General features: G+C 55.3%; 2 protein-coding genes across 2 annotated transcripts; both read left to right on the top strand.

Moving 5' to 3' along the window:
• The first annotated feature begins 174 nt into the window (after positions 1 to 174).
• PRX (periaxin) lies at positions 175 to 18462 on the top strand. Its single transcript, XM_036743657.1, has 8 exons — positions 175 to 416; positions 925 to 1109; positions 7630 to 7685; positions 7854 to 7949; positions 8556 to 8684; positions 8879 to 9098; positions 13038 to 13234; positions 14035 to 18462. The coding sequence occupies exons 1-8, from the start codon at positions 175 to 177 to the stop codon at positions 18460 to 18462; spliced, it is 5553 nt and encodes a 1850-aa protein (XP_036599552.1).
• Positions 18463 to 20399: 1937 nt separating this feature from the next.
• Positions 20400 to 23399, top strand: HIPK4 (homeodomain interacting protein kinase 4). The gene is made up of 4 exons (XM_036742708.1): positions 20400 to 20864; positions 21263 to 21619; positions 21731 to 22576; positions 22883 to 23399. Exons 1-4 carry the CDS (start codon positions 20400 to 20402, stop codon positions 23075 to 23077), a joined length of 1863 nt encoding a protein of 620 aa, XP_036598603.1. The 3' UTR covers positions 23078 to 23399.
• The last annotated feature ends 114 nt before the right edge of the window (positions 23400 to 23513 follow it).

Below are 23513 nucleotides of genomic sequence, written 5' to 3'. Positions count from 1 at the left end.
TTCTTGTGTGTTCTAAGTTCTTTTCCAGTTCTAAGAGTCTACATTCTAAGATTCTTCCAGGATTAATGTTCTAACAGGTCTAACAGCCTGTATTCTAAAGCCCTTCCAGTACTGGCATTAGGAGTTCTCCTGTCCATCCAGTTCCAGGATCCTGTGGGCCTCGGCCAGGGCACGATGGGTCAGTGCAGGACCAGGGCAGCCACCAGTCCTTGGTGCCCCGAGAGGGACAATGACCAGTCCCCGAAAGCTGCTGACAGGCAGTTTGAGCTAATCCCCCAGCCCTGGTGGGCCCCATTCCCCAGGGCTCAGAGTAGCTTCAGCCAGGCAGGGATCCGACAGGCAGGGCACACTGAATTCTGCCCAGAACGGGGCCATGTGGACCTACTTCTGCTCCTTGTGCCAATCTGCGGGGCCAGGTGAGTCTGGGAGAAGAGGACATGAGAGGAAGGAGGAAGGATAGGGAAAAGTCCAGGGATACCTCTCCCAGCTGACTACCCAACCTGACCTGTTACCTCCCCACCAGCGCCCTTAAAACCAGGGAAATCAGCCTGACCCTGGGGCTGCACCTTAATCAGAGTAGAGCCCCTTGGGGGCATGAGGCACTTTCTTTACAGCTGCTCTGTGAGGTAATCAGTACCCCCATTTTCCAGATGAGTGACTTGCTACACATAGCAACTAAGTGGCAGGATTAGAATTCAAACCTTAGTCTTCTGACTCTCCCACCCAGTGTCCTTCCTTGTACCAGACAGCTGGAGAGTCTGGGGGTGAAGTAAGGGCCAGGGCATCAGGCGCAGGCAGGCACCCGGTGGTCCTCATCCCAATGGAAGGCACAGACAAGATGTGGGGAGGCTACGGGCTGCCCTGAACACCACCAATTGTCTTCACGTTTGTCCTTGCCTGTGACTCATCCTCCCCCCCCACAAGCCCTGGGAATCCTGAGGGGCTGCAGAATCTCCAGACTAAGAGGCCAGAGCTCCAAGTCAGCAAGTCCTGGGCTTCAGCCCCACCTTTGCCCTTTACCAACAGTCACCTAAAGTCCCTGCGCCTCGGCACCCTCCTCTTGGAAATGGGGATAGTAATGCCTACGGTGGCTACCTTCCAGGCCCGTTGTGAGTCACTGGGACAAGGTCCCAGGAAGTACTTCTCAAACCTTAAACTGTCATGCAAATGTCGGCTTTCAAATTGGAGTTGTTACCATGGTCATCTTTGCCCATACTACTAGGTGGCAAAGCTGGCATTATCATCTGCGTGGTGCAGATGGGAGAAACTGAGGCAGGGAGAGGAGAAGCCATTCCTCTAAGATCACTCAGAGAATCCAATACTAAGGGAGTGTGTGTGTATGTGTGTGTGCGTGCGCGCGTGTGTTTGCGTGTCTGTGTATGTCTGTCTGTATCCATGTCTGTGTGTCTGTGCTGTGCGCCTGTGTGTATCTGTGTATCTGTGTCTGTGTGTGTGCCTGTATGTCTAGGTGTGTGTCTGTGTGTGTGTCTGTGTCTCTCTGTGTCTGTGTGTGTGCCTGTGTGTCTCTGTATCTGTGTGTGTGTCTGTGTGTGTGTGTGTGTGTGTGTGTCTGTATGTGTTTCTGTGTCTATGTGTCTATGTCTGTCTGTGTGTCTCTATCTATGTATGTCTTTGTGTGTGTGTCCCTGTGTGTGTGTGTGTGTTTATGTGTCTGTGTGTTACTTTGGGATTGGTTATTCTTCCTAGGACATAGTTGGCAAGGGAAGAGGGAAGAGGACTGTGTCCTTTCCCAGAATCCTGCTCACCCTCAGTCCTTGGCATGTTGGTCCCTATACCCAGAGGCCCAGAGATACCCTCAGACTGCCCCAAGGATTCCTGCCCCAAGGGCTGTGCTGGAAGCAGCATCAACCAGAGAACCAATACCGTTTTCAGCATGAGTATTTATTCCTCAAAAACGGGCAGGGGTTAAAAAGCAGAAACCCTGATCAGATCAAATTAAATCAAACCAAACTGATTTAGTGTTCTGTTGATAGTCTAGACTTAAGAAAGTGATAGGGAAAATGTTAATGATACAAATTAAACTAAAAAATGTGATAGATGAGTATATATTCTTGGTGTTTTGGAGAGTCAGTTGTTAAACATTTACCATCACTCCCCTGCCTCCTCCCCAGCTGACCCCCTGCAAACTTAGGATTTCAGAATTCGAGCTTGATAAATATCACAGCATTATAGGACCTGGAGTTGGAAGAGAACACATATTCCTGGCCCCCACTCATTTTACAGAGAAGGAAACTGAGAGCCGTAAGGAGAACGGACATTCCCAAGACCACAAGATAAGAACGATGATAATATTTCTATACTATGTTAAGGTGTGCAAAGTGCTTTACACCTAGTGTTATGGACAGTCAGCCTTGAAGTTGGGGGTAGGGAGAGGGAAGGGAACAAACATTTATGAAGCACCCACTGTGTACCAGGCACGGTGCTAATTGACAAATATTTGATCCTCACAACAAACCTGACCTGAAGCAGGCGGTATTACTTATCCCCATTTGACAGTTGAATAAATTGAGGCGGACAGGGGTTGCATGACTTGCCCAGGGTCACACAGTTAGTTAAGTGACTGGGGCTGGATTTGAACTCAGGTCTTCCTGACTCCAGGTCCAGTGTCCCATCCACTGCAGCACCACGTCGCTGCCTCGAGAACACTTGCATTCTAGTCCAGTCTCTGAATGGGTGACCCTGGGTAAGTCACTGCCTCACTATAGGTGCCAGAGAAGGTGCTGATCTGCAGCAGGAGAAGGGACTTTCTCACCCACCACGTATTACTCCATTCCACGGTGTGGCAGATGCTATTATCATACCCACTTTGTAGATGAGAAAACTGAGGCTCAGTTAGATTCTTACTATTGACTTGCCCAGGAAGTGTATGAGGGGGGACTCAAACACATCTTCCTAATCCAGGCCCACCAAGTTCCCCAGCTAACGGGGACCAAACTCGAACACAAGACCTCTGAAGTCAAGTCCAGAGCCATATACAGCAGCCTTCCCTTGCAAACAGTGGAGAGATAGAAAGCTAGACAAGGGGTGGGAGGGGGATTAGGGAGCAGGGAGATCCACCCCTCCCCCATTCCCAGCCGTCTCATGACATCTGCCAATGAGCTGAGCCCTCCTACCATCCCCACCCCCTGCCCTCCCAGCCCAGTTCCTTTTCCCCCTGGCTCGGGCAGTACAGGCAGGGTATCCAGAGCCAGCCATCGGTCCAGGCAGACGGTAAGAGAGCTCCTCTATCTGAACAGCAGTGGGGCAGGAAACCTGAATCCTGGAGAAGGGCCCTGGGGGACAGAATGCCTGGGCCAGGGGAGGAGAGGCTTGAGGAGCACGAACTTGTGACTGTGGGTGGGGAGAGGAGACGGGGGCTGGAGGCCAAGATGCTAAATTCTGTAAGAGTAACCTAAGGGACAGAAGGAAAAGACCAAAGGCAGGATACCTGTATCCTGAGCGAAGGCTGGGAGCCAGAGACTAGGAGGACAAAGTCCTGGAAAGAGACATGGGGGGGCAGAGATGAGGTTGTCTAAGTCCCAAGATAGGACAAAATGGTGATGGGGAGCCAAGTGGAAGAAGCTGGGGGAGAAGAGGGGAAGGCAGAAAGGATTGGCCACTGGGCTGGGTCCCCTGTTGGGACCCTTCATTTCTCCGAAGCCAATGGGCTCCAAGCCCCACCTTAGAACCTCCAGGGGGGTAGCCCTTCCATCATCCCCCTTGCCTATTGCTACCTCTTGGGTCACCAGTGGAGGAAAGGGTGACTCCTCCCAAAGGAAGAAGATTCCTAACCTCAACCAGGGTGGGACCGAGCTGAACCCAGCAGCCCTAGGTGATTAAGAGCCTGAAGAGACCTTGGCCATCAGCCAGTCTGACCCCCAGAGATGGAATGACTTTTGTAAAGGGCAGAACCAGGATGTAAACTGGGGTCTTCTGACCTGAAATCAGCATTCTCCCCACCGCCCTGGGCTCAGAAGCATCTTTCCCAGCTTGCTCAGGTAGTGTCAGAGCAAGGATACTGAGTTTTTTTGACGAGATCTTCCACATCAGCTAATCCAGAGACATCCTTTACAGATGGGGAAAATGAGACCCAGAGAGAGGCAGTCTTTTGCCCAAGGTGTTTCAATTCAGGTCCTCTGATTCCAGGTTGGCACCTCTTGCCACTGAACCACATTGGCCACACTCTAGGGATGGGGGTGAGATGGGATTCTGCTCAGTTCATCTTCTTCTCCCACAGGGTCAGAGAATCTCAGGAATCTAGGTTTTACCACCTCGTCCCTAGGGTGCTCCCTGTTTCTGGCTCTTGGAACGTGAGCATCTCAGAGGCATAATGATCTTGTGTTTGAGGTGGCCCTACAGAGAACACCAGAACCCTGGGCTGGGCCAGGGAACCTGGGTTTGGGCCACGCAGCATGATACTGTGGAAAGGCCGCTGGGACTGGAGGTAGAGGACCCGGGTTCAAATTCTGCTTCCAGTGCTTACTAACTGTGGACAAGTCACGTAAATTTCTTCAGTTTCCTCCCCTGTAAACTGAAGGTGTTTGGACTGGGTGGTCTCCTTCTAGCTCTGGAGTTTTGGCCCTAAGTCATTAAGCCCCTTCCAAGTATAGACAGTGAGTCTATGACCATCGACTGTGTGACCCCAGTGATTCCTCTGTGTAAGGGAGGGGGGTGGACTCCGTGACCTCAGATGTTCCTCCCAGTTCTGACATTCTAGGATTCTTTAAAGCAGTTCATATTAGTTATGCTCATAATTGTTAATAATATGGATAATTAAAATAAGTACAATTATAGCCATCACTCTGGCTTGCTCTGGAACTTCAGGTGAGTCCAAGGGCATGAGGACCTGAGTTCAATTTCTGGCCGGTGTGGGTGCCACTTGTCTCTGCCTCTTCTTAGCTATGGGAACCATTCTGCCTCTCTGAACATCAGTCTCTTTTTCTGTGAAGGGAGGGGTTGGATTAGAGTAGGAGTCTTAAGCTGTGTTGTGTACTGGCCGCCTTGGGCAGTCAGGCTGGTGACATCTATGGATCGCTTCTCAGAATCATAGTTTTAAAGGCATAAGATAAAAAACATGGGGTTACCATGGAAACCAATCATATTGCAATGTAATTATCCATTAAAAAGATAAACTGGTGACCCCAGGTTGAGAATCCCTGGATCTGATGGTCCCTAAAGACCTTTGCAGTTCTAAGGCTCATAATCCTATAATTATTCCCTTCTCTGGGCCTCAGTTTCTCCTGTCCAGTTTAAGTAGAGGTGCTGAGCTGGATCTGGGGTAAGTCAAAGGCAGGGGAAGCCAGTAACTGGGGATGAGGTGAGCTTCCTGCCCCCCAAATTCTCTCCTTGTAAGAGCTAGATATGGGGTACAGAGAGGATATGGCCAGGCTAAGTGGGAGGGGAAGGCCAGAAGAAAAGGGGATGTCCGGTCCCACCCACCTATGCTAAGAGGTCATTTTCTGCTCCCCACCCTGCCCTGCCCTAGGCCCAGCTGGCCTTCCTGTCTCAGATCCTGCCTGCTGGGGACCCTCCCAATCTGTCCTGGACCCACAAGCTCCCAAGGGTCCCAGGAGATATTCTAGCTTTGACTCTAAATGGTGGGGGCAGTGTTCGGACCTGGGGCTGGGAAACAGGTGGGGAGAGAAGCAGATAAGCTCAGACTGACATACAGAGGGAGAGAGTCAGATCTGACAAGAGAGACTGAGGTATCTGGAGGCAGACAGACAGACAGACAGACAGAGATAGAGAGAGATGGGTAATAGCGCCGGATTGCCCAGCTTTGGGGGGCAGGGCAGGTCTCAGCATCAGGTCTCCTGAAAGACAAGACATCAAAGTGGAGAGATGCTAAGTGAACTTAACATCAGCTAGGCCTGGCTTCAATAGCCAAGGCCATTGCCTCCTCTGTGCCTCAGTTTCTGTATCTGTAAAACAGGGATAATCCCAATATTTTTAGGTTGCTGAGGCCAAAGAGAGGGGAGGGAGGTCCCAAGGTTACAGATCTGGAGCCGGAAACAGCTTCAGAGCACATTGAGTCCAACTCTATCATTTTACATATGAGGAAAGAGACTCGGGAGGGTGAAGTAACTTCCACCCAGGTAAGAAGAGACAAAGGCAGGATTGGCTCCCAAGTCGGCCTACCCCTGGGTCAATGCCAGCAGGTTTTACAAATGGGAAAACTGAGGCCCAGAGAGGAGCAGACACTTGCTGCAGATCACATTTCTAGTCAAGGGCAGGGTCAAGACTTGAGACTAGGTCTCCTGTGGTCCTGGCAATGGATCTTTGTTGGTCCTTGAGTTTAGAGAGGAGGGGAAGGGAGGGGAGGATGGGCCTGTGCCTCTGTGCTGGCGGAGCGGGGGAGAAGGGCCCTGGGTCACCTCGATGCTCCCAGGGATCCATCTGCCTGCTGGGGGTGGGCTCTGAAGGGGCTTTGTGTAGTTGGGAGGGGGGTAGGGGGGTAGGGGGTGGGAATGTGACCAGCAGGGAGGGGGATGGGGAGGGGCCCTATTGTTCCTGAAAATGTGCCTTGTGAGAGCTGACCTTTCAGCCGGAGTGGGGGCGAAGTCAAGATGCCAACCCCACTGGGGGATGGGCTTGCCAGGAAGAAGGGGTGGAGCCCAGGTGGGGGGCAAGGGAGTGGCTGGAGAGGCCAAGTCATAGAGGAGGGTTGGTGTCTCAGTAGCGGCCCTGATGAGGTGAGTCCCCCAGCTTCGCAGCATCTAAGAAGCCCACAGTTTGGAGGGAGGATGGGGAGGGATAGGATCTGGAGCTGGAAGGGCCCTCGGACACCATGTAGATAAGGAAACTGAGGCTGGGAGGCTGAATGCCTTTCCCAAGGTCCCACAGGTAGGCAGGATGGGATCTAGCCTTCTCCTGAGCAGGAATCAGATTCCATAATCACATGAACAAGAAATCACCTACTTTCTGCTTGAGTACACCTAGGGATGGGGACCTCACTACTTTAAGAACAACCTTTTGGGCAGCTCCAGTTGTTCAGGAATTTATTCCTTGGCTTAAATGGTCCCACCTCTGATGCTTCCTACCTGTGTGAATTTGGGCAACGTTCTTCAACTTCCCAGCTTCCGTATTTCCTTTGGAAGAGGGTTGTTTTCTATGGTTGTACTCTGAGAACCCTTCCAGCTCTGGATCTGTGATCCTATGTCTTCTAAACTCCCTGTACCTCAATTTCCCCATCCATAAAGGGGGTTGGACTACCTGGCTTCTGAGGTTCCTTCTGGCCCAGATCTCTGATACCCTTTTTGTCCCTCGTCTTGTCCTCTGGGGTCAAGCAGAGCTAGGCTTCATCTGCTATTCCGTGGGTGTCAGGTGGCAACCACACTCTCCCTCCCTCCACCCAGTACCCATCTCTTCCCCACTCTGTCTTTGCCTGTCTTCCTGTCCCTGCGTATCCTGATTTCTACCTCATCCAGGGGGCCATCAGTTGGAAAGAACAGGAAAAGCCCCCACATCTGCCCCCTATGGGTGACTGTGTGATGCTAGGCAAATGTCCTTCCCTCTCTGATTCCTCCTCTACCCAATGAGGACTTGCCGGGAGCTCCCACTGAGGAGATTCAAGGATCCTGCAGCCCCCCGCCGGCCGCAAGACCACCTCATCCCCCTCTCTCTTTCCAGGGTCCCCCAGGCAGTCTCAGACCAAGAACATTTCCAGGGTAGGAGTTGGCGCTGAGGTAAGTAGCTGGAGGACCTAAGGCATTGCTCCGTCAATGGAATGGAAACTCCCCGAGGGCAGGCACCACTTCTTTCTTGTTTCTGTATCATCCGAGGCCCTTAAATGCTTGATATTAGTTGTTCAATTGCTCCCTCCTCTTCCTCAGTCCCTGGCTTCTTCCCCACAGACAGGTGCTCAAGAAGAGAAGGGGAAAGCAGCGGAGAACCCTCAAGCGCCCTGGGCTCAGCGCCCCCCAGGAGCTGGGCACTGTGCAGAGAGAACGGTGAGGGTCGCCCTGGACTCTGGCCCCGCTGGATCAGGCAATGGGAGGCAGGGGAGGTGAAGCCCCGGGACAGACTCTCAGCTCACCATGGGCAAGACATTGCCTTGCCCTGGGCCTGTTTCCTCATCTGTGACAACTCAGTGAAGGAGGTAGGACCAGCATTAACCCTGTTTTACAGATGACTCACAAAGGTCAAGTGACTTTTCCAATGTCACGCAGTTTTAAAATTGAGAGAGGGGAAAAAGGAAAGCAAAACATCAGAGTCCAGTTTAAATGAAAGTGTCTTCTGCCTAGAAGCCAATGGGTCTGAGCATTGGCTTATGCCCTCCTGAGGGGCTTGGAGTCAGAAGGCTGGACTTTATTTTTTCCAGCCCCCAGTGCTGTGTGAGCTTGGGCAAATCACCGGACCCCTCTGACCCTCGCATTTCCTCCTCCACTAAGTGAAGGGCTGGTCCTGGGTGATGTCTAAGGTCTCATCCTGCTCTGAGCAGGTGCTAGCAGTCCTAGGCACTAGTGTGATGGCACCTGGCTCCTGTTCTCTGGTCCTCTTCTTATGAGGTGCATCCTTCTCTTCCTCTCTCCACCTCTTTCTCCTGCCCACTGCAGGCCCAGAAGCTCCTGCTCCATGCAGAGCTGAAGCAAGTTTTACAGAAGAAAGGAGAGAGGCAGGCTGCATCTGGGCCTCTGGCCTCAACCTCTGGACGCACCATGGAGGCCAGAAGTAGGAGTGCTGAGGTATGGCTGTCATGTTGAGGGAGGGGAGTGGCATTTCAAGTACAGGATCCTCCAGGGGTGCAGGCCTTGCTCCCAGGAAGCCAAGATAGCCGGGGACCTTCTCCAATGGCCATGGCCCACTGGGAGCCCATGGACAGAGCCTCAGACTGGGAGCCTCAGTTTCTGCTGTATCTCTCCCCTTCTCCCTCTCTGAGATGAGAAGACTGAATGGCCTCCCTGCCCCACTACCCCCTACCAATGTCCTCCTCTGCCCCCAGGAGCTCAGAAAGGCAGAGCTGGTGGAGATCATTGTGGAGACTGAGGCTGAGACAGGGGTCAGCGGCATCAACGTGGCAGGTGGGGGCAAGGAAGGAATCTTCATCAAGGAATTGCTCAAAGACTCACCAGCGGCCAGGACCCTCAGTTTGCAGGAAGGTACGTGGGATCTGGGGTGTGGGGGGGCAGGGGAGGGTCCATTAAGTCTTGGCGGGTAAAACTTCCATCCTGAAGAAGCCTGTAAGGTCAACCTTGGAGTGGTAGCAGTGCAGCTGAGCTGTGGAGCCATCAAGTCAGAGATCCTGGGTTTTACCTCCGCCTGGAGCCAGCTACTTGACCTCTCTTACCTCAGTTTCTCCATCTGTGAAAGGAGAGACTAACTGGCCTCTGAAGGACTTTCTTGTTCTAGATTCTATGAGACAAATGCCCAGGGCTGCACAGACTAAGACAGTTAAAATGGAGCCAAGCTTAGAACCTAAGTCAAGATCTCAGGACAGCTGGGTGATGAATCTTCCAAGGCAGTCAGTGGTAGGGGCAGAAAGGGGTGGCAGTAGGTCATGTTGCTGTTACTGTTTAGTCCTTTTCAGTCCTTCAGTTTGGGATTTTCTTGGCAAAGATCCTGGAGTGTTTTGCCATTTCCTTCTTCAGCTCATTTGACAGATGAGGAAATTGGGGCAAACAGGGTGAAGTGACTTGCCCAGGGTCACACAGCTAGGAAGTGTCTGAGGCCAGCAGGTCATAGGCTCACCAATTTAGAGCTAGACTGGACCTTAAAGGCTAGGTGGGTCCAACTGCCTTGTTTTACAGATGAGGAAACTGAGGCAAGAAAGGTGGTGTGACCCATCTAGGCATATGCAGCTAGCATGAGAAGCAGGATTGGATCTGCTCTGTACCATTACTGGCTTCCTTTCTCTCTCTCCCTCTCCCTCTCTCTCTACCTTCAAGTCTCAGCCAAAAGTCCACATCCTGCTGGAAGCCTTTCCAGACCCCTCTTAATTCTAGTGTAGAGTGGGTGATTATTTCCAATTTCTCAGACCTATAGCTTATTTGTAGATGGTTATTTGTATATTGTCTCCCTATTAAGCTGGGAACTCCTTGAGAGCAGGGACTGTCTAGTGTGTGGCACAAAGTAAGCACCTAATGTTTCTTGACTGACTGGGGAGGGCTGGGGTGGAGGTGGGAGAGGTGGAAACCTGCCCCAGAAGAGGGGATGTTGGTGCCCCGAGGGCAAAGCAACCACCCCTCAGTCACTTCTTAGAAGAGCTTACAACTTAATGGGGGAAGAGAAATCTTCAGGAATAATTAAACTATAGGGGTATGTAGTGAAGGCGAAGGATGGGGTTCAGGAGAAATCCGAGTGAGGTTCTTGGTGGGGGTGGTGGGATGTGTGGACATAGAATGGAATCTCCTTGAGGGCAAGGGGTGTCTCCCCTTAGCACTGATGTATTTAGAGTCTGGCAGTGTCTGGCAGCACATAGTAAGAAGCAGAGAACGGGCCCCACAGTTTCAGTGGTATAAGGCAGTGGTTTGGGTACAGACTCCTCAAGGTCAAAGCTACTTTCATAATAATACTGAGATATTTTCATTTCTAATACCATAAATACCAACAGATCTAACCTACATAAATAAAAGTTCTTGGGGGAGGTCCTCAGTAATTTGACCTAAGGCCAAGACTGAGAACTGCACCCCCTGCCCCCTATTAATAGTCTTAGAGAGTTACCTAGAACACTGGGAGGTTAAATGATGTGCCCAGAGTCCCAGATCCAGTATAATAATAACTAACATGTAGCACCTACTATGTGCTAGGCACTGTGCTAAGCAACTCACACATATTATCTCATTTTATCCTTACAACAACCTTGGGAGGTAGGTGCTATTATCTCCACTTTACAGATGAGAATAACTGACGCTGCGGGTGAAGTGACTTGCCTAGGGTCACACAGCTAGGAAGTGTCTGAGGCTGGATTTGAACTCAGGTCTTCCTGACTCTGGGCCCCCAAACTCTGTCTGCCTCCATGAGTGTACCTGTATGTTTCAGAGGCAGAAAGTGAAACTAGGTCTTTCTGGTTTTGAGGATGGCTCTTGGCATGTAGTTGGTGCTTAATAATTGCTGACTAAAGACTCCTTAAAGGAGTTAGCTTTGGAACTGGGCCTCAAAAGCCAGGCAGAATGGAGGCCCTGGGTCCCATTGTTGTCCTCTGCACTCCCAACAATGTCGTGAACTTAGGTATTGAAGGGTGCATCAAGTGGGAGGAGTTCAGCAGGCGGAAAGGGGGGCACAGCCTGAATGGAGTCACAGAGTTGGAAGACAGGAGGCTGGGGCTGGTAAGTTCTGCTCGTCTCAGTTAGCTGGTGAAGAAATGGGAGTAAGGGTAGGTAAGGCTGTATGGGGAGCACAGGGGTTGGAATTCTGACTCTGTTACTTCCTAGCTGTGTGACCGTGGAGGAAAGCATCGTGGGGTAGGGGTCAGGGCCTGGGCTTGGACTCAAGAAGCGCTAGGTTCAGGATCTAGGAAAAGTCACTTGGTCTGTGACTCAGTTTCCTCATCTGTAAACAGAGGGAGGTGGGACTTGATAGCCTCTAAATTCCCTTTCAGTTCTAAATCTATGAGCCTATATGCCAGCTAAGCACTTGGTGCCTCAGTTTCCTCATCAAAGGAGGATGATGATTGGGCTAGATGGTACCAACTGTCCCATCCACAGCAGGCAATCTGATTCGTGTTCTCAGGATGCTGTTAAAATAATTTAGCCAGCACTTAGCTCAGCAAAACATTAGGCTTAGAACCAGAAGTTATGTGAAAGTAAGACTTCAGTCATCTCCAATTGTCCAGAAAGGGGTCGAGGGCAAGGGATGCCCTGGGATGCCCAACCATCCTGCTAGGCCAAAGCCCCCAGTGGGATCTTAATTTGCATTGGAAAAGAAAGTGCTTGGGCCACCTGGGTGGCACAGGGGATAGAGCATTGGCTCTGGAGTGAGGAGGACCTGAGTTCAAATCTGGTCTCAGACAGACTAGCTGTGTGACCCTGGACAAGTCACTTAACCCCAATTGCCCAAAAAGAAAAGAAAATGGCCAGAACCAAGGAGGGGGACAGTCTATCTTCTGCCCTGGTCAGATAACTTCCAGATCCTTGTGCTAGCTCTAGATACCACAATCTTTTACGATGAAAAGAGAGAGGCTGAAATCCAGAGCAAGGACACCTGGGTGGTGAGGGGATTGGGGATCGAACCAGGGATATCTAACCCGGAGAAGATAAGACTTTGGGCAGGCGGCATGGTGGCTGTCTTTCAAGAATTTGCAAGGTTGCCCTGTGGGGGAAGAGGTCGGCCTCGTTCTGTTACTTGCCATAGGATGTCACCAGAAACAATGTGTGTGGGGGTATGTGGGTATGTGGTGCAGGGAGGAGGAGCCGGGGAGAATTCCAGCTCCATGTCATGAAAAGCATTCTAATAATGGGAACTGTCCAGAAGTGGGGCAGGATGTCTCAGGAGGGAGGCAAGGAGTGCCATGTTGCTGGAAGTCTCCAAGTGGACCATACGGGCCCACCTGTCGAGGGGTTTTCTGCTCAGGGAGGGGTCAGACAAAAGAACCTCTGAGGTTCTAGTGCCTTAAAATTCAGTTCCACTAGGCTCATATTGAATGTGAGAGGCAGCCTGGGCGAGGGGGTGTGGGGGTGGGAGTTGCCCTTAATCCGGGAAGACCGGAGTTCGAACCTTATCTCCAATATATATGGGCACTTCTCTCTGCTCTAGGTGACTCTGAGGTGATAAGGTCCAGAGAAGGTGCCCACTGTAGAGGGAGTGCTCTCATCTGGAACTTTCCTGTAGCAGTCCTGTCCCCTAAAATCCTATGCAGAGCACACGGGGCAGTTGGAATCACAGGAAACAGATTTCAGCTTGAAAAGTGAAAGGGAAACTTCCTATCCGTCAGAGCTATCCAGAAATGGAAATGGGCTGCCTCAATAGGTAGTGAGTTCCCCATCACTGGAAGTATTCAGGCAGAAGCTGAATGATCACTTTAAGCGATTGTTGCACGGTAAGGGCTGGACTGGATGACCCTGGAGTTCCCTTCCAGCCCTGAGATTCTGTGACTCCCACAGGGGACCAGCTACTCAGTGCCCGGGTCTTTTTTGACAACTTCAAGTATGAAGACGCTCTGCGCTTGCTGCAGTGTGCAGAACCTTATAAGGTCTCCTTCTGCCTCAAGCGGACAGTGCCCACCGGGGACCTGGCGCTGCGCCCGGGCACCGCAGCCGGCTACGAGGTCAAGGGCCCCCGGGCCAAGGTGGCCAAGCTGGTACGCGTGCTGCTCCCCGGCCCTGCCATGGAGGGCCCTGGAGCCCCAAACTCGGCCCCAGGCACCCTGCGGGGAGCTTCCCACGCCGCTCCTGTTGCCCCAGGCTCCGCCCCCTGAGCCTGCCCAGCCGTCTGGCCGAATGGGGACTAACCCAGCTGTTAACCTTCCCCAGCCCCTCCTACTGTCCCTGCCCCAGGCCAGCCCAGCCCAGCCTCAGCCCCAAACTCCTTCAAAACCTCCCATGGCCCACAGTGCCCGACGGCAGGTCCGGGGCACTGCTCCGACTCCTGGTCTTTCCTGCCCTTAGCCTACCGCCTTCGCGGGCTGTCCATTCAGGCATCACCGGCTGATTCATACTCCAGATGATGAGGCTGATCTCCCCACAGCAGTGGTTCTCAAACTTTTTTGGTCTCGGGACCCCTTTACACTCTTAAAAATTAAAGAGGACTCCCTAGAGAGCTTTTATTTAGAGGAGAGTTATGTCTATCACTATTCACTGCATTAGAAATTACAACAAGCTAGTGTTAGGAAAATCGTTTGGACCTGGGGACCCTCAGGGGGTCCTGGAGCCTCTTTGAGAACCACAGCCCTAAGGTGGCTACAGCCACCTGAGACTGTAAATGAGGGACAGTCCTTTAGAGCCCAAAGGAATAATGCTATGATGGAGGAAGGCCCAACGGGGCTGGTATCTGAGGGCAGGCCTTCCTCCCCCTCCTCAGCTGCTCTGTTCCCAGCCTCCCCCTAATCTTCTGGCCCCCTCTATTATTCCACCGCCTCCCGCCTCTCTCCTCTCTCCCCAGAACATCCAGAGCCTGTCCCCAGTGAAGAAGAAGAAGGTCCTAGCTGTGTCGGGGGCCCCGGGAATCCCCTCAGACCTGGCCCCTGTTGATGTTGAGTTCTCCTTCCCCAAGTTTTCCAGGCTGCGACGGGCAAAGGCCGAGGTAGCCCCAGGGCCCGCGCTGCCCGCCCCTGCCCGCCGACGCTTACGTCTCCCCCGGCTGCGGGTGAGGGAAGTGGCCGGTCCTATTCCAACCACTGAGCCAGTGGCCCAGGTGTCTCACCTGGCCACCATCCCCTTCCTTGGGAGCAGGAAGGCCAAGGTGGAGGGTGCCCTGGCTGGAGAGGAGCCATCCTTTGGTGCCCACTTTGTGACCCCCCAGCTAGAGCTGGTTGGGCCTCAGAGGGCAGGTGCTGAGGCGGTGGCTGAAGTTCCAGAGCCTTCTGGCACTGGATTTAGCCTCCATCTGCCCACATTTGGCCTTACAGCCCCAGCAGCACCTGTGCCTGAGGTGGCCACAGGGGGCATCCAGGTGCCCCAAGTGGAGCTGCCTACCCTCACCAAATTGCCTTGCCTAGAGGCCATAGAAGGTGGGGCCATGGCAGCACCCACCCTAGATGTGTCTGTGCCATCCATGGAGGTAGACCTGGCTCTGCCCGGAGCTGAGGCTGAAGTCAGGGAGGAAGTCCGGGGAGTAGGGCCTGAGGTCACTTTAAAGGTGCCCTGGCTCACCTTTCCCCGCTTTGGTGCTCGGGGGAAGGAAGGAGTAGGGCTTGAGGGTGAGGGAAAGGCTGGCAAAGGAATAAGGGCTAGTCCTGAGGCCAGGGCCAAGGGGTCCAAGCTGCGGATGCCCACTTTTGGGCTCTCCCTGCTGGAGTCCCGGCCAGCTGCACCCGAACCCACTGTGGAAGGCAAGCTGAAACTGCCCACAATCAAGATGCCTTCTTTTGGCATCGGGGTGTCTGGGGCTGAAGTGAAGCTGCCCAAGGGCCCAGAGGTGAAGCTGCCCAAGATCCCAGAGGTGAAGCTGCCCAAGGGCCCAGAGGTGAAGGTGCCCAAGGTCCCAGAGGTAAAGCTGCCAAAGGGGCCAGATGTGCAGCTCCCCAAAGTAGCAGAGATGAAGCTGCCAGAGATGAAGTTGCCCAAGGGGCCTGAAGTTTCCATTCCAGAGGTGCACCTTCCAGATGTGCAGCTCCCAAAAGTGCCAGAGATGAAGCTGCCAGAGATGAAGTTGCCCAAGGGGCCTGAAGTTTCCATTCCAGAGGTGCACCTTCCAGATGTGCAGCTCCCAAAAGTGCCAGAGATGAAGCTGCCAGAGATGAAGTTGCCCAAGGCGCCTAAAGTTTCCATCCCAGAAGTGCACCTTCCAGAGGTCCAGCTCCCAAAGGTGCCAGAGATGAAGCTGCCAGAGATGAAGTTGCCCAAGGGACCTGAGGTGTCCATCCCAGAGGTGCACCTTCCAGAGGTCCAGCTCCCAAAGGTGCCAGAGATGAAGCTACCTGAGATGAAGCTTCCCAAGGTCCCAGACATGTCTATTCCAGAGGTGCACCTTCCAGATGTGCAGCTCCCAAAGGTGCCAGAGATGAAGTTGCCCAAGGGACCTGAGGTGTCTATCCCAGAGGTGCACCTTCCAGATGTGCAGCTCCCAAAGGTGCCAGAGATGAAGTTGCCCAAGGGACCTGAGGTGTCTATCCCAGAGGTGCACCTTCCAGATGTGCAACTCCCAAAGGTGCCAGAGATGAAGATACCTGAGATGAAGCTTCCCAAGGTCCCAGACATGTCTATCCCAGAGGTACACCTTCCAGATGTACAGCTCCCAAAGGTGCCAGAGATGCAAATGCCCAAGATGCCAGAAATGCACCTCCCTAAGATGCCTGAGGTGAAGCTGCCCAAAGCTCCAGACGTGCGGCTTCCTCAAGAACCCATGGCAACCCGTGGGGCAGAACGGGGGGAGGGACTGGACTTTGGTTTCAAATTACCCAAGATGTCCATACCCAAGTTGGGTCGGGTGGGATCTCCTCCACGGGCCAAGGTTGGGGTGGTGAGCCCTGAAGTTTCAGGGCGTGGGGAGCCGTTGCCCATTCTTGAGCCAGTGGCCAAGGGGCCTGAGGCCCGGCTCAGCTTCCCATCAGTTACACTGCCCTCGGTGGAGCTGGAGCTGCCTGGAGCTGGGCTCCCAGGGCCCCCTACAGGCGAGGGAGGCCGCCCAAAGGGAGCTCCCCCAACATCTAAGCTTCCTGCAGAGCTTTCTGGGATCTCGGGGGAGGCAGGGTTCAAGATGCCCAGCCTGGTGCTACCTGCAGTTGAGATAGCTGCCCCCAAGCTTCCTGAAGGAGAGGCAGAGGGGAAGCTGGAAGTGTCTGAGCCCAAACTCAAATCTCCCAAGTTTTCCCTGCCTAAGTTTGGGCTTTCGGGTCCCAAGGTGGGAAAAGGGGAAGGGGACAGTGGGGCCAAGCTGAAAACATCCAAGTTTGGCATCACTTTCCCCAAGGTGCGGACAGGTGTTGAGGCTGAAACCAAGGAATCTGGGGAGGCCCCTCTGCTGTCTGCCCTGGGTGTCTCTGTCCCCCAACTCAGCCTGGATGTCCAGTTGCCCACAGGCAAGGTGGAGGTGCCCAGTGAGCTGCCTGACATCAAACTCAAGGGCCCCAAGTTTGCTTTGCCCAGGTTTGGGGCCAAGGGCAAGGATATGGAAGCTGGAGAGATGGTGCTGGAGGAGGGGGAAGCAGAAAGCAAAGGCCGGGGGTGGGAGACTAAGGTAAAGATGCCCAAGTTTAAGATGCCCTCATTTGGGCTGGCACGAGGAAGGGAGGTAGAAGATGGGGACCGGGGCAGCCATGAGGAGAAACTACATATGGGGCATGCTGCCTTGAAACTACCCCAAGTGGAGCTGCCTACTTTGGTGGCACAGGGAGAGGAAAGAGGGGAGGTGGAGAGGGCAAAGGGGGAGGTCAGGCTGCCAGAGCTTCACATCTCAGTGCCTGGACTGGCAAGTGGGGCAGAGCAGGTGGGAGTGGGGACCTCTGACAAGGATGCCAGAGGCCACAAGGGGGAGATGACAGTGCCCACACTGGGAATCACAATGCCCCAGGTAGAACTGACTGGTTTTGGTGGGGTTGGTGAAGGGACGGGGTCTGATGCAAAAGCTTCCCAGAAGCAGAAGGAAGGGATGGCCACTGCACCAGAGGGTGCAGGCTTCCGGGTACAGCTGCCCCAGGTGGACCTTTCTCTCCCTGGGGCCCAACTAGAGGGAGGGGAGATGCTTGTGGGAGAGGGGGTGTTTAAGATGCCCGGTGTGGCTGTGCCCCAGCTGGAGCTGGATGTAGGGCTCGGGCACAAGGCAGAGGGGGCCAGGGATGCTCTGGTGAGGGGTGAGGGGCAGGCAGCAGCCGAAGGCACAGCAGAGGGGAGATTCCGGTTGAAGATGCCCACCTTCAAGGGCAGTGGGGAGGGTGAGGGTCAGCCTCTGGGCCCACCTGGAGCCATCCCTGACCATACCTTCCACCTCTCCCTTCCAGATGTGGGCTTCACAGTGGAGCCAGGAGCTGCACAGGCAGGCACACCCCCCGAAGGGGGCAAGCAACGCTCCTGGATGCCCGAGGTGGAACTCTCCCCACCTCCCATGGGCAGCCATGCTGAATACCAGGTCACTGGGGATGGGCTGGAAGGCGAGGCTGGGCGCAGGCCCAAAGTCAAACTGCCTCGGTTCGGGCTCTTGCTAGGGAAAGAAGAGGGAGATGATGGGGAGAAGGCCAAGGGAAAGAAACTGGCAAAGGCAGGGGGCAAGGATGACGCTGATGTCTCTGGGGAGGGAGGGACAAAAATCTCCCCAGGGTCAGGGAAATCTACCCTCCTATTGTCTTGGGGTGGTTCTGGAGAGGGGAGTGGGGAGGCTGGCAGCCGAGTCCGGAGTCCTAAGCTAAGACTGCCTAAAGTAGGCTTTGCCAAGGGCGAAGCGCCCAGTGCTAATGGGACTAGCTCCCCAGGAGAGGAGGCTGGAGCTACCGTAGCCTTGCACAATGGGGCATCCACAGGCCGCCTTGGCCGTGTGTGCCTGCCCCAAGTGGAACTTGCCTCCCCCTACAAAGGCCCAGAACAGGAGCCTGAGATGAGCCGGAGCCTGGTGGGGGGGGATAGTGGCCCGTTTGCCGCCTTGCGGGCCACCCGTTTCCGCTCCCCCTTCTCCAGCCGCTCTAAAGAGGAAGGGGAGCCTGGTGGGACGGAGGGATCTCAGAGGTCCCCCGGAGACAAGTCCCCCAAATTCCACTTCCCTAAGGTGTCACTGAGTCCCAAGGCACAGGGGGTGGCCAAGGGAGTCCCAAGTGAGGAGGAGGAGGGAACGTTCAGGGTCCGGCTGCCTAAGGTGGGCTTCTCTGAGACAGCAACTGATGGTGAGCCAACCCCAGTGGGCACTGTCAAGATGGAGGGGGCCCAAACAGCAGCTGTCTGAGTTCTTTTGGGGATGTAGAGGTGCCTTCCCTGTTCTCCTCCTACAGCTCTGTGTGTTAGATACTAGCACTAACCCTATGAGGCCTGAGAGGTGGGGGCAACCCAGGAATCACTGGGCACCAGCTACCACTCAGGCCACACACCACTTGGAGGAAACATCTGTGTAATGACCGAGAGCCGATTGGTATGAATAAAGTAACCCTAAGTCAGTCACTTTGTCTGGTCACCTCTAGCAAGAAGCCCTGAGACTTTGGTTTGGGGCTGACTGGGCCTCTGGTCTTCATTTTTGGGGAAGAAGGTACCAGGAGAAACCAGAGATTGGGTGGGAGCTTTACGGTTGGCCCTCATGGGGGCTGGATGGCATATGAGCACTCTGACTTGAGCTTGAGAAACACAGGCCCTGGCCTCAGGGAGCCCCAGTAGAGAGGGATATGTGATGGGAGAACGAGGTCCCTGCTCCTACAGAGAGAGACACGGATCCCCTGCCCTCATGTAAACCCTATGGATGGTAGGCCTTGCGAGATCATTCTCCTAGAGGTGGGAGGAATCATGTTGTCTGCTGTCCGGTAACCCCCTTGGTCTATAGCAGGAGGGAGGAGAGAGAGCTGCAGCCCTGGGGTAAATCATCTTCACTCCAGAGAGGGGAGCCCCCTTTTTATATGAGGGGCACTAGAGTTGGGGGGAAGATAGGGGCTTGTTTTGGGAAGCAACTGGCCACAGAATCCCAGGCCAGAGGAACTGGTGGCATGTTGGGACAAAAGTGGCAGAGAGAACGGACACTTCGGCCCTGCTCCCAACTCTGGGCACCAAGATAGGAGGGGAATGTTGGGTGGCTAAGAGGGGGTGGAGGGCACCAAGTAGAATATGGGGAGGGGTATGTGGGTGAGCCCATAATGGCTCTTTGTTGACCCTTGTTATTTACTGCTAGGAGGGGAGAAAGGGGGCATTTGGTTGCTGGGTGTTTGTGCTGAAGTGCATCTATATGCATGTCCAGTCACTGGTGGGGCAGGGCAGGGCAGGGCGGGGCTGAGGCATTGTAAGCCAGGGCAGGGGGAGCTCAGTTGGTATGGTGGGGTGGGGTGGGACAGGGCAGGGACCCATGGCAGAGCTGGCTCCACAGGGACCACCCTCCAGGAACCTCCTTTCCTGGTGTTCTGGTCCAACCAGTTTGCCTGGGCTGGCAGCACCCAGAGGGGAGGCAGGAGGCCTAGAGGGCCCATCTTCTCGAGCAAGGCCTCAACATTTGTGGCCAAGGGCTGAGCTCCTCTAGAAGGGGGCTCAACCCAATCCCTCCTCTCAGGAAGGGAAACTGAGGCCTAGCTCAGGGTGGATCACATGAATCACAAAATCTCAGAGATGGATGAGGCCTCAGAGGGCAGCTATTCTAACCTGTGTGTGAGGAGTCCCTTGGCAGCATCTCTGACTATAAGAGGCACCCACATGAGTAGAGAATTCTAGGCCTGGGTTTAGCACGGACACCTTCCCAATGGTGACTTCTTCAAATGGGGAGGGGAAACGGATTCCCATCATCGGGTTCTACCATCCAGAGGAAGGCTAAGTGCCCTGAGCCTTCAGGCACTGCCCACTGCCCACCCTGGGTTCTGCCATCAATCGGGGGAGGGGAGAGGCCTTTCTTGGAACACGACAGTCCATTCTGCATCAGGGTCCAGAGGAGGGTCTCCGACAACAGAACCCATCCTGCTCAGCAACCCCGGAACCGATCGGGGTCCGGGGGGGGGCTCATCCCGAGCCCGGGGTGGGGGGGAGGGGCGAAGGCCCCAGCAGTTTCGCACTCCAGAGAGGGGGGGGGGCGGGGCGGCGGAGAGGGCGCTGTCCCTGGGCGGCACGAGTGCGGTTCTCTTTCCCCCGCTCGGGCCCCGGGGCCGGCGGCGGGGCGGACGCCCTCGGAGGCGGAGGGTCGAGGGCAGTGGCCGGGCCATGGCCACCATCCAGTCTGAAACCGATTGCTATGACATCATCGAGGTCCTAGGTAAGGGGACCTTTGGTGAGGTGGCCAAGGGCTGGCGACGCAGCACAGGCGAGATGGTGGCCATCAAGATCCTGAAGAACGATGCGTACCGGAATCGCATCATTAAGAATGAGCTGAAGCTCCTTCGCTGCATGCGGGGCCTGGATCCCGACGAGGCCCACATCATCCGTTTTCTTGAGTTCTTCCATGATGCCCTCAAGTTTTACCTGGTCTTTGAGCTGCTGGAGCAGAATCTTTTTGAGTTCCAAAAGGAGAACAATTTTGCACCCCTTGCGGCCCGTCACATCCGCACGGTGACACTGCAGGTGCTTCGGGCCTTGGCCCGGCTCAAGGAATTGGCCATCATCCACGCTGACCTCAAACCGGAGAATATCATGCTGGTCGACCAGACACGTTGTCCCTTCAGGGTCAAGGTTTGGGGATGGGGGTCCAGAAGAGAGGGACAGGGTGGGGGTAGAAATCCTCTCTTCCCAGGGCACCCTTACCCCTCTAAGGATACCCCCAAACCTACTCCCACTCTTCTGTTACCCAGGGCCTAAACCCCTAGCACATGTAAGGGGGGACCCCTCTGTTTTCCAGCTGCCTCCCTGGTCCCCTTCCCATACTCACCTACTGTACGCCCCTCAGGCCAACTTCCACTGATGATCTGCATCCCCTCCATCCTAACACCCCAGAGGAGAAACTCCTTCCCCATCTTGCCTCCTGACTTCATCCCATTAGAAAGAGGGGTTGGTAGAGGCCTGTAGCAATTGCTCAGGCCTCCGGGCTAGAGGGATCCACCTGGCTGAGGGCACTGGGGGTGTGCTCACAGGTGATTGACTTTGGCTCAGCCAGCATCTTCAGCGAGGTGCGTTATGTCAAAGAACCGTACATCCAGTCCCGCTTTTACCGGGCTCCAGAGATCCTCCTGGGACTGCCCTTCTGTGAGAAGGTGGATGTCTGGTCACTGGGGTGTGTGATGGCTGAGCTTCACCTGGGCTGGCCACTCTACCCAGGCAACAATGAGTATGACCAGATCCGCTACATCTGTGAGACCCAGGGCCTGCCAAAGGCCCACCTCCTCCACGCTGCCCGGAAAGCGCACCATTTCTTCAAACGGAATCCCCATCCAGAGGCCTCCAACCCTTGGCAGCTTAAGTCTTCAGCTGACTATCTGGCAGAGACCAAGGTAATGGGTAGCTTGCTTGGGTTTGGGCATAGCAGCCCCCTCCAGGCTGTTTGGCTTGGGCTCCCATGGGCAGAGCCTGGGGCTGAGCCCTGACTGGTTCCTGACCACCAGGTCCGCCCCCTGGAGCGGCGTAAATACATGCTCAAGTCTCTGGATCAGATTGAGACTGTGAATGGCGGTGGGGCAGCAGGCAAGCTGGCATTTCCAGACCGCGAGACACTGGCAGAGTACGCGGACCTCAAGAGCATGGTGGAGCTTATTAAGCGGATGCTGACCTGGGAGTCCCATGAGCGAATCAGCCCCAGTGCTGCTCTCCGCCATCCCTTCGTGTCCATGCAGCAGCTGCGCAGTGCCCATGAGGGCACCCGCTACTACCAGCTATCCCTACATGGCTGCCGCCTCTCGCTGCAGCTGGAGGGTCGGGCGCCCACAGATGATGGGCCGCCCTACTACCGCCTGGCAGAGGAGGAGGAGAGCAGTGGTGGTGGAGGTGGCAGTGGCACCTACTACCGGGAGGAGAAGGCCCCCGGTGTGCAGAGGGCCATCGACCAGCTGGATGACCTGAGCCTGCAGGAGCCTGGAAAGTTGTGGGGGGAAGGCCGGGCTGGGGCCTATGGTGCCAGTGAGCCAACCACTGATACCCTGGTGCTGCCCAAGGGGGTTAGCCGGCGGGGTCGTGAGCCCGGGCCTGAGCCCATCCTAGCCTTCTATGGCAGCCGACTCACTGGGCGTCATAAGTCCCGGAAGCACCCCGCTGGCTCCAAGTCTGATCCTAACTTTGGCAACCTCATCCGGCTGGGCCAGGCTTCCCCCGATGAGGGTGGGCCTGGCCGGGGCAGCGGCTGGGAGGAGGGGGAGCGGCGTGGGGCCTCCGCGGACCCCCCAGCTGTCCCGCAGCTAGATGGGGATGGGCCTGACGAGCGGCCTGGGGCCAAGGAGCTGACACTAGCTGCTGAGGTACCAGGGGCTGGGGGAGGGCCCATGGCTAGGGGGCTGACAGTCAGGGGAGCGGGGTGGGGGTTGGGGTGATAGTCCAAGGAGAGGGGTGAGGGCCTAGAGGGAGCCTGGGCAGAGGATGTGATGTGGGGACAACTTGGGAAAAAGGGGGTGGCAGGAGGGGAAGAGAGTACCAGGTGAAGGACCCAGCTGCCATTAGCACCAAGTGTCTGGTGGGCAGTGACAGGCCCGGTAGTTGGGCCTGCGCAAAGGGAGGCAGATGAGAGGATGCCGAGGGACCTCCAGGACCCCCTCCTGTCTCTGCAGAGGGCTGGCCCGGAGCTGTACGACGCAGGTGTACCCCCTTTGCCCCCCTGCCCGGGGGAGTGGCTAAGCGACCCTGACTGGAGCTTGGAGGGCAGCGGGGGGGCCCGGGGTCAGGCCCCCCCGCCCCGCCACCCCCACCCCCACGGGCCTCCCCGGGTCACTGGCTTCCTCCAGCACGTCGGCGGGCATCACTGATGGATCCCCCCCTTCCCTGGGCCGTGCCAGCCACGACCTGGTGCCTGCTTCATTTGACTCATCCCTCGCCCTGAGATGCGCTTACCTAGAAATCCAGATTATAGTTACAGAAAAAATAAATACACAGAGATTCCCCCCATCCTCACCTCCACCCCCTCCATCCCCAGCTATCGTGCACCTGAGAGGGCCCTGCCAGGCCACCCTGCAGGACCCCCCTGTGCCAGGAGGGGTGCCCAGGGAAGGGGTGGCTGCCGGGCCTGGCTCCATGCCCTCTCCCATCCCCCCCAGCTCTGCCTGTTTCCATAAAGGACTGTTCAGCTGCTCTGGCCTCCTGGTTCTTTGACTGGCTAGGGCCTGGACAGTGGAGACAGGACCCCTGGGAAGGACCCTGATCAGGAGCTCTGGGGACTGAGAGCCATGCCTGGGATGGGCTAAC

Source organism: Trichosurus vulpecula, chromosome 2 (assembly GCF_011100635.1).
Source record: "Trichosurus vulpecula isolate mTriVul1 chromosome 2, mTriVul1.pri, whole genome shotgun sequence".
Taxonomy (NCBI): Eukaryota; Metazoa; Chordata; class Mammalia; order Diprotodontia; family Phalangeridae; genus Trichosurus; species Trichosurus vulpecula.
The sequence above is the reverse complement of the archived record's forward strand: the minus strand, read 5'-3'. Positions and strand labels throughout refer to the sequence as shown.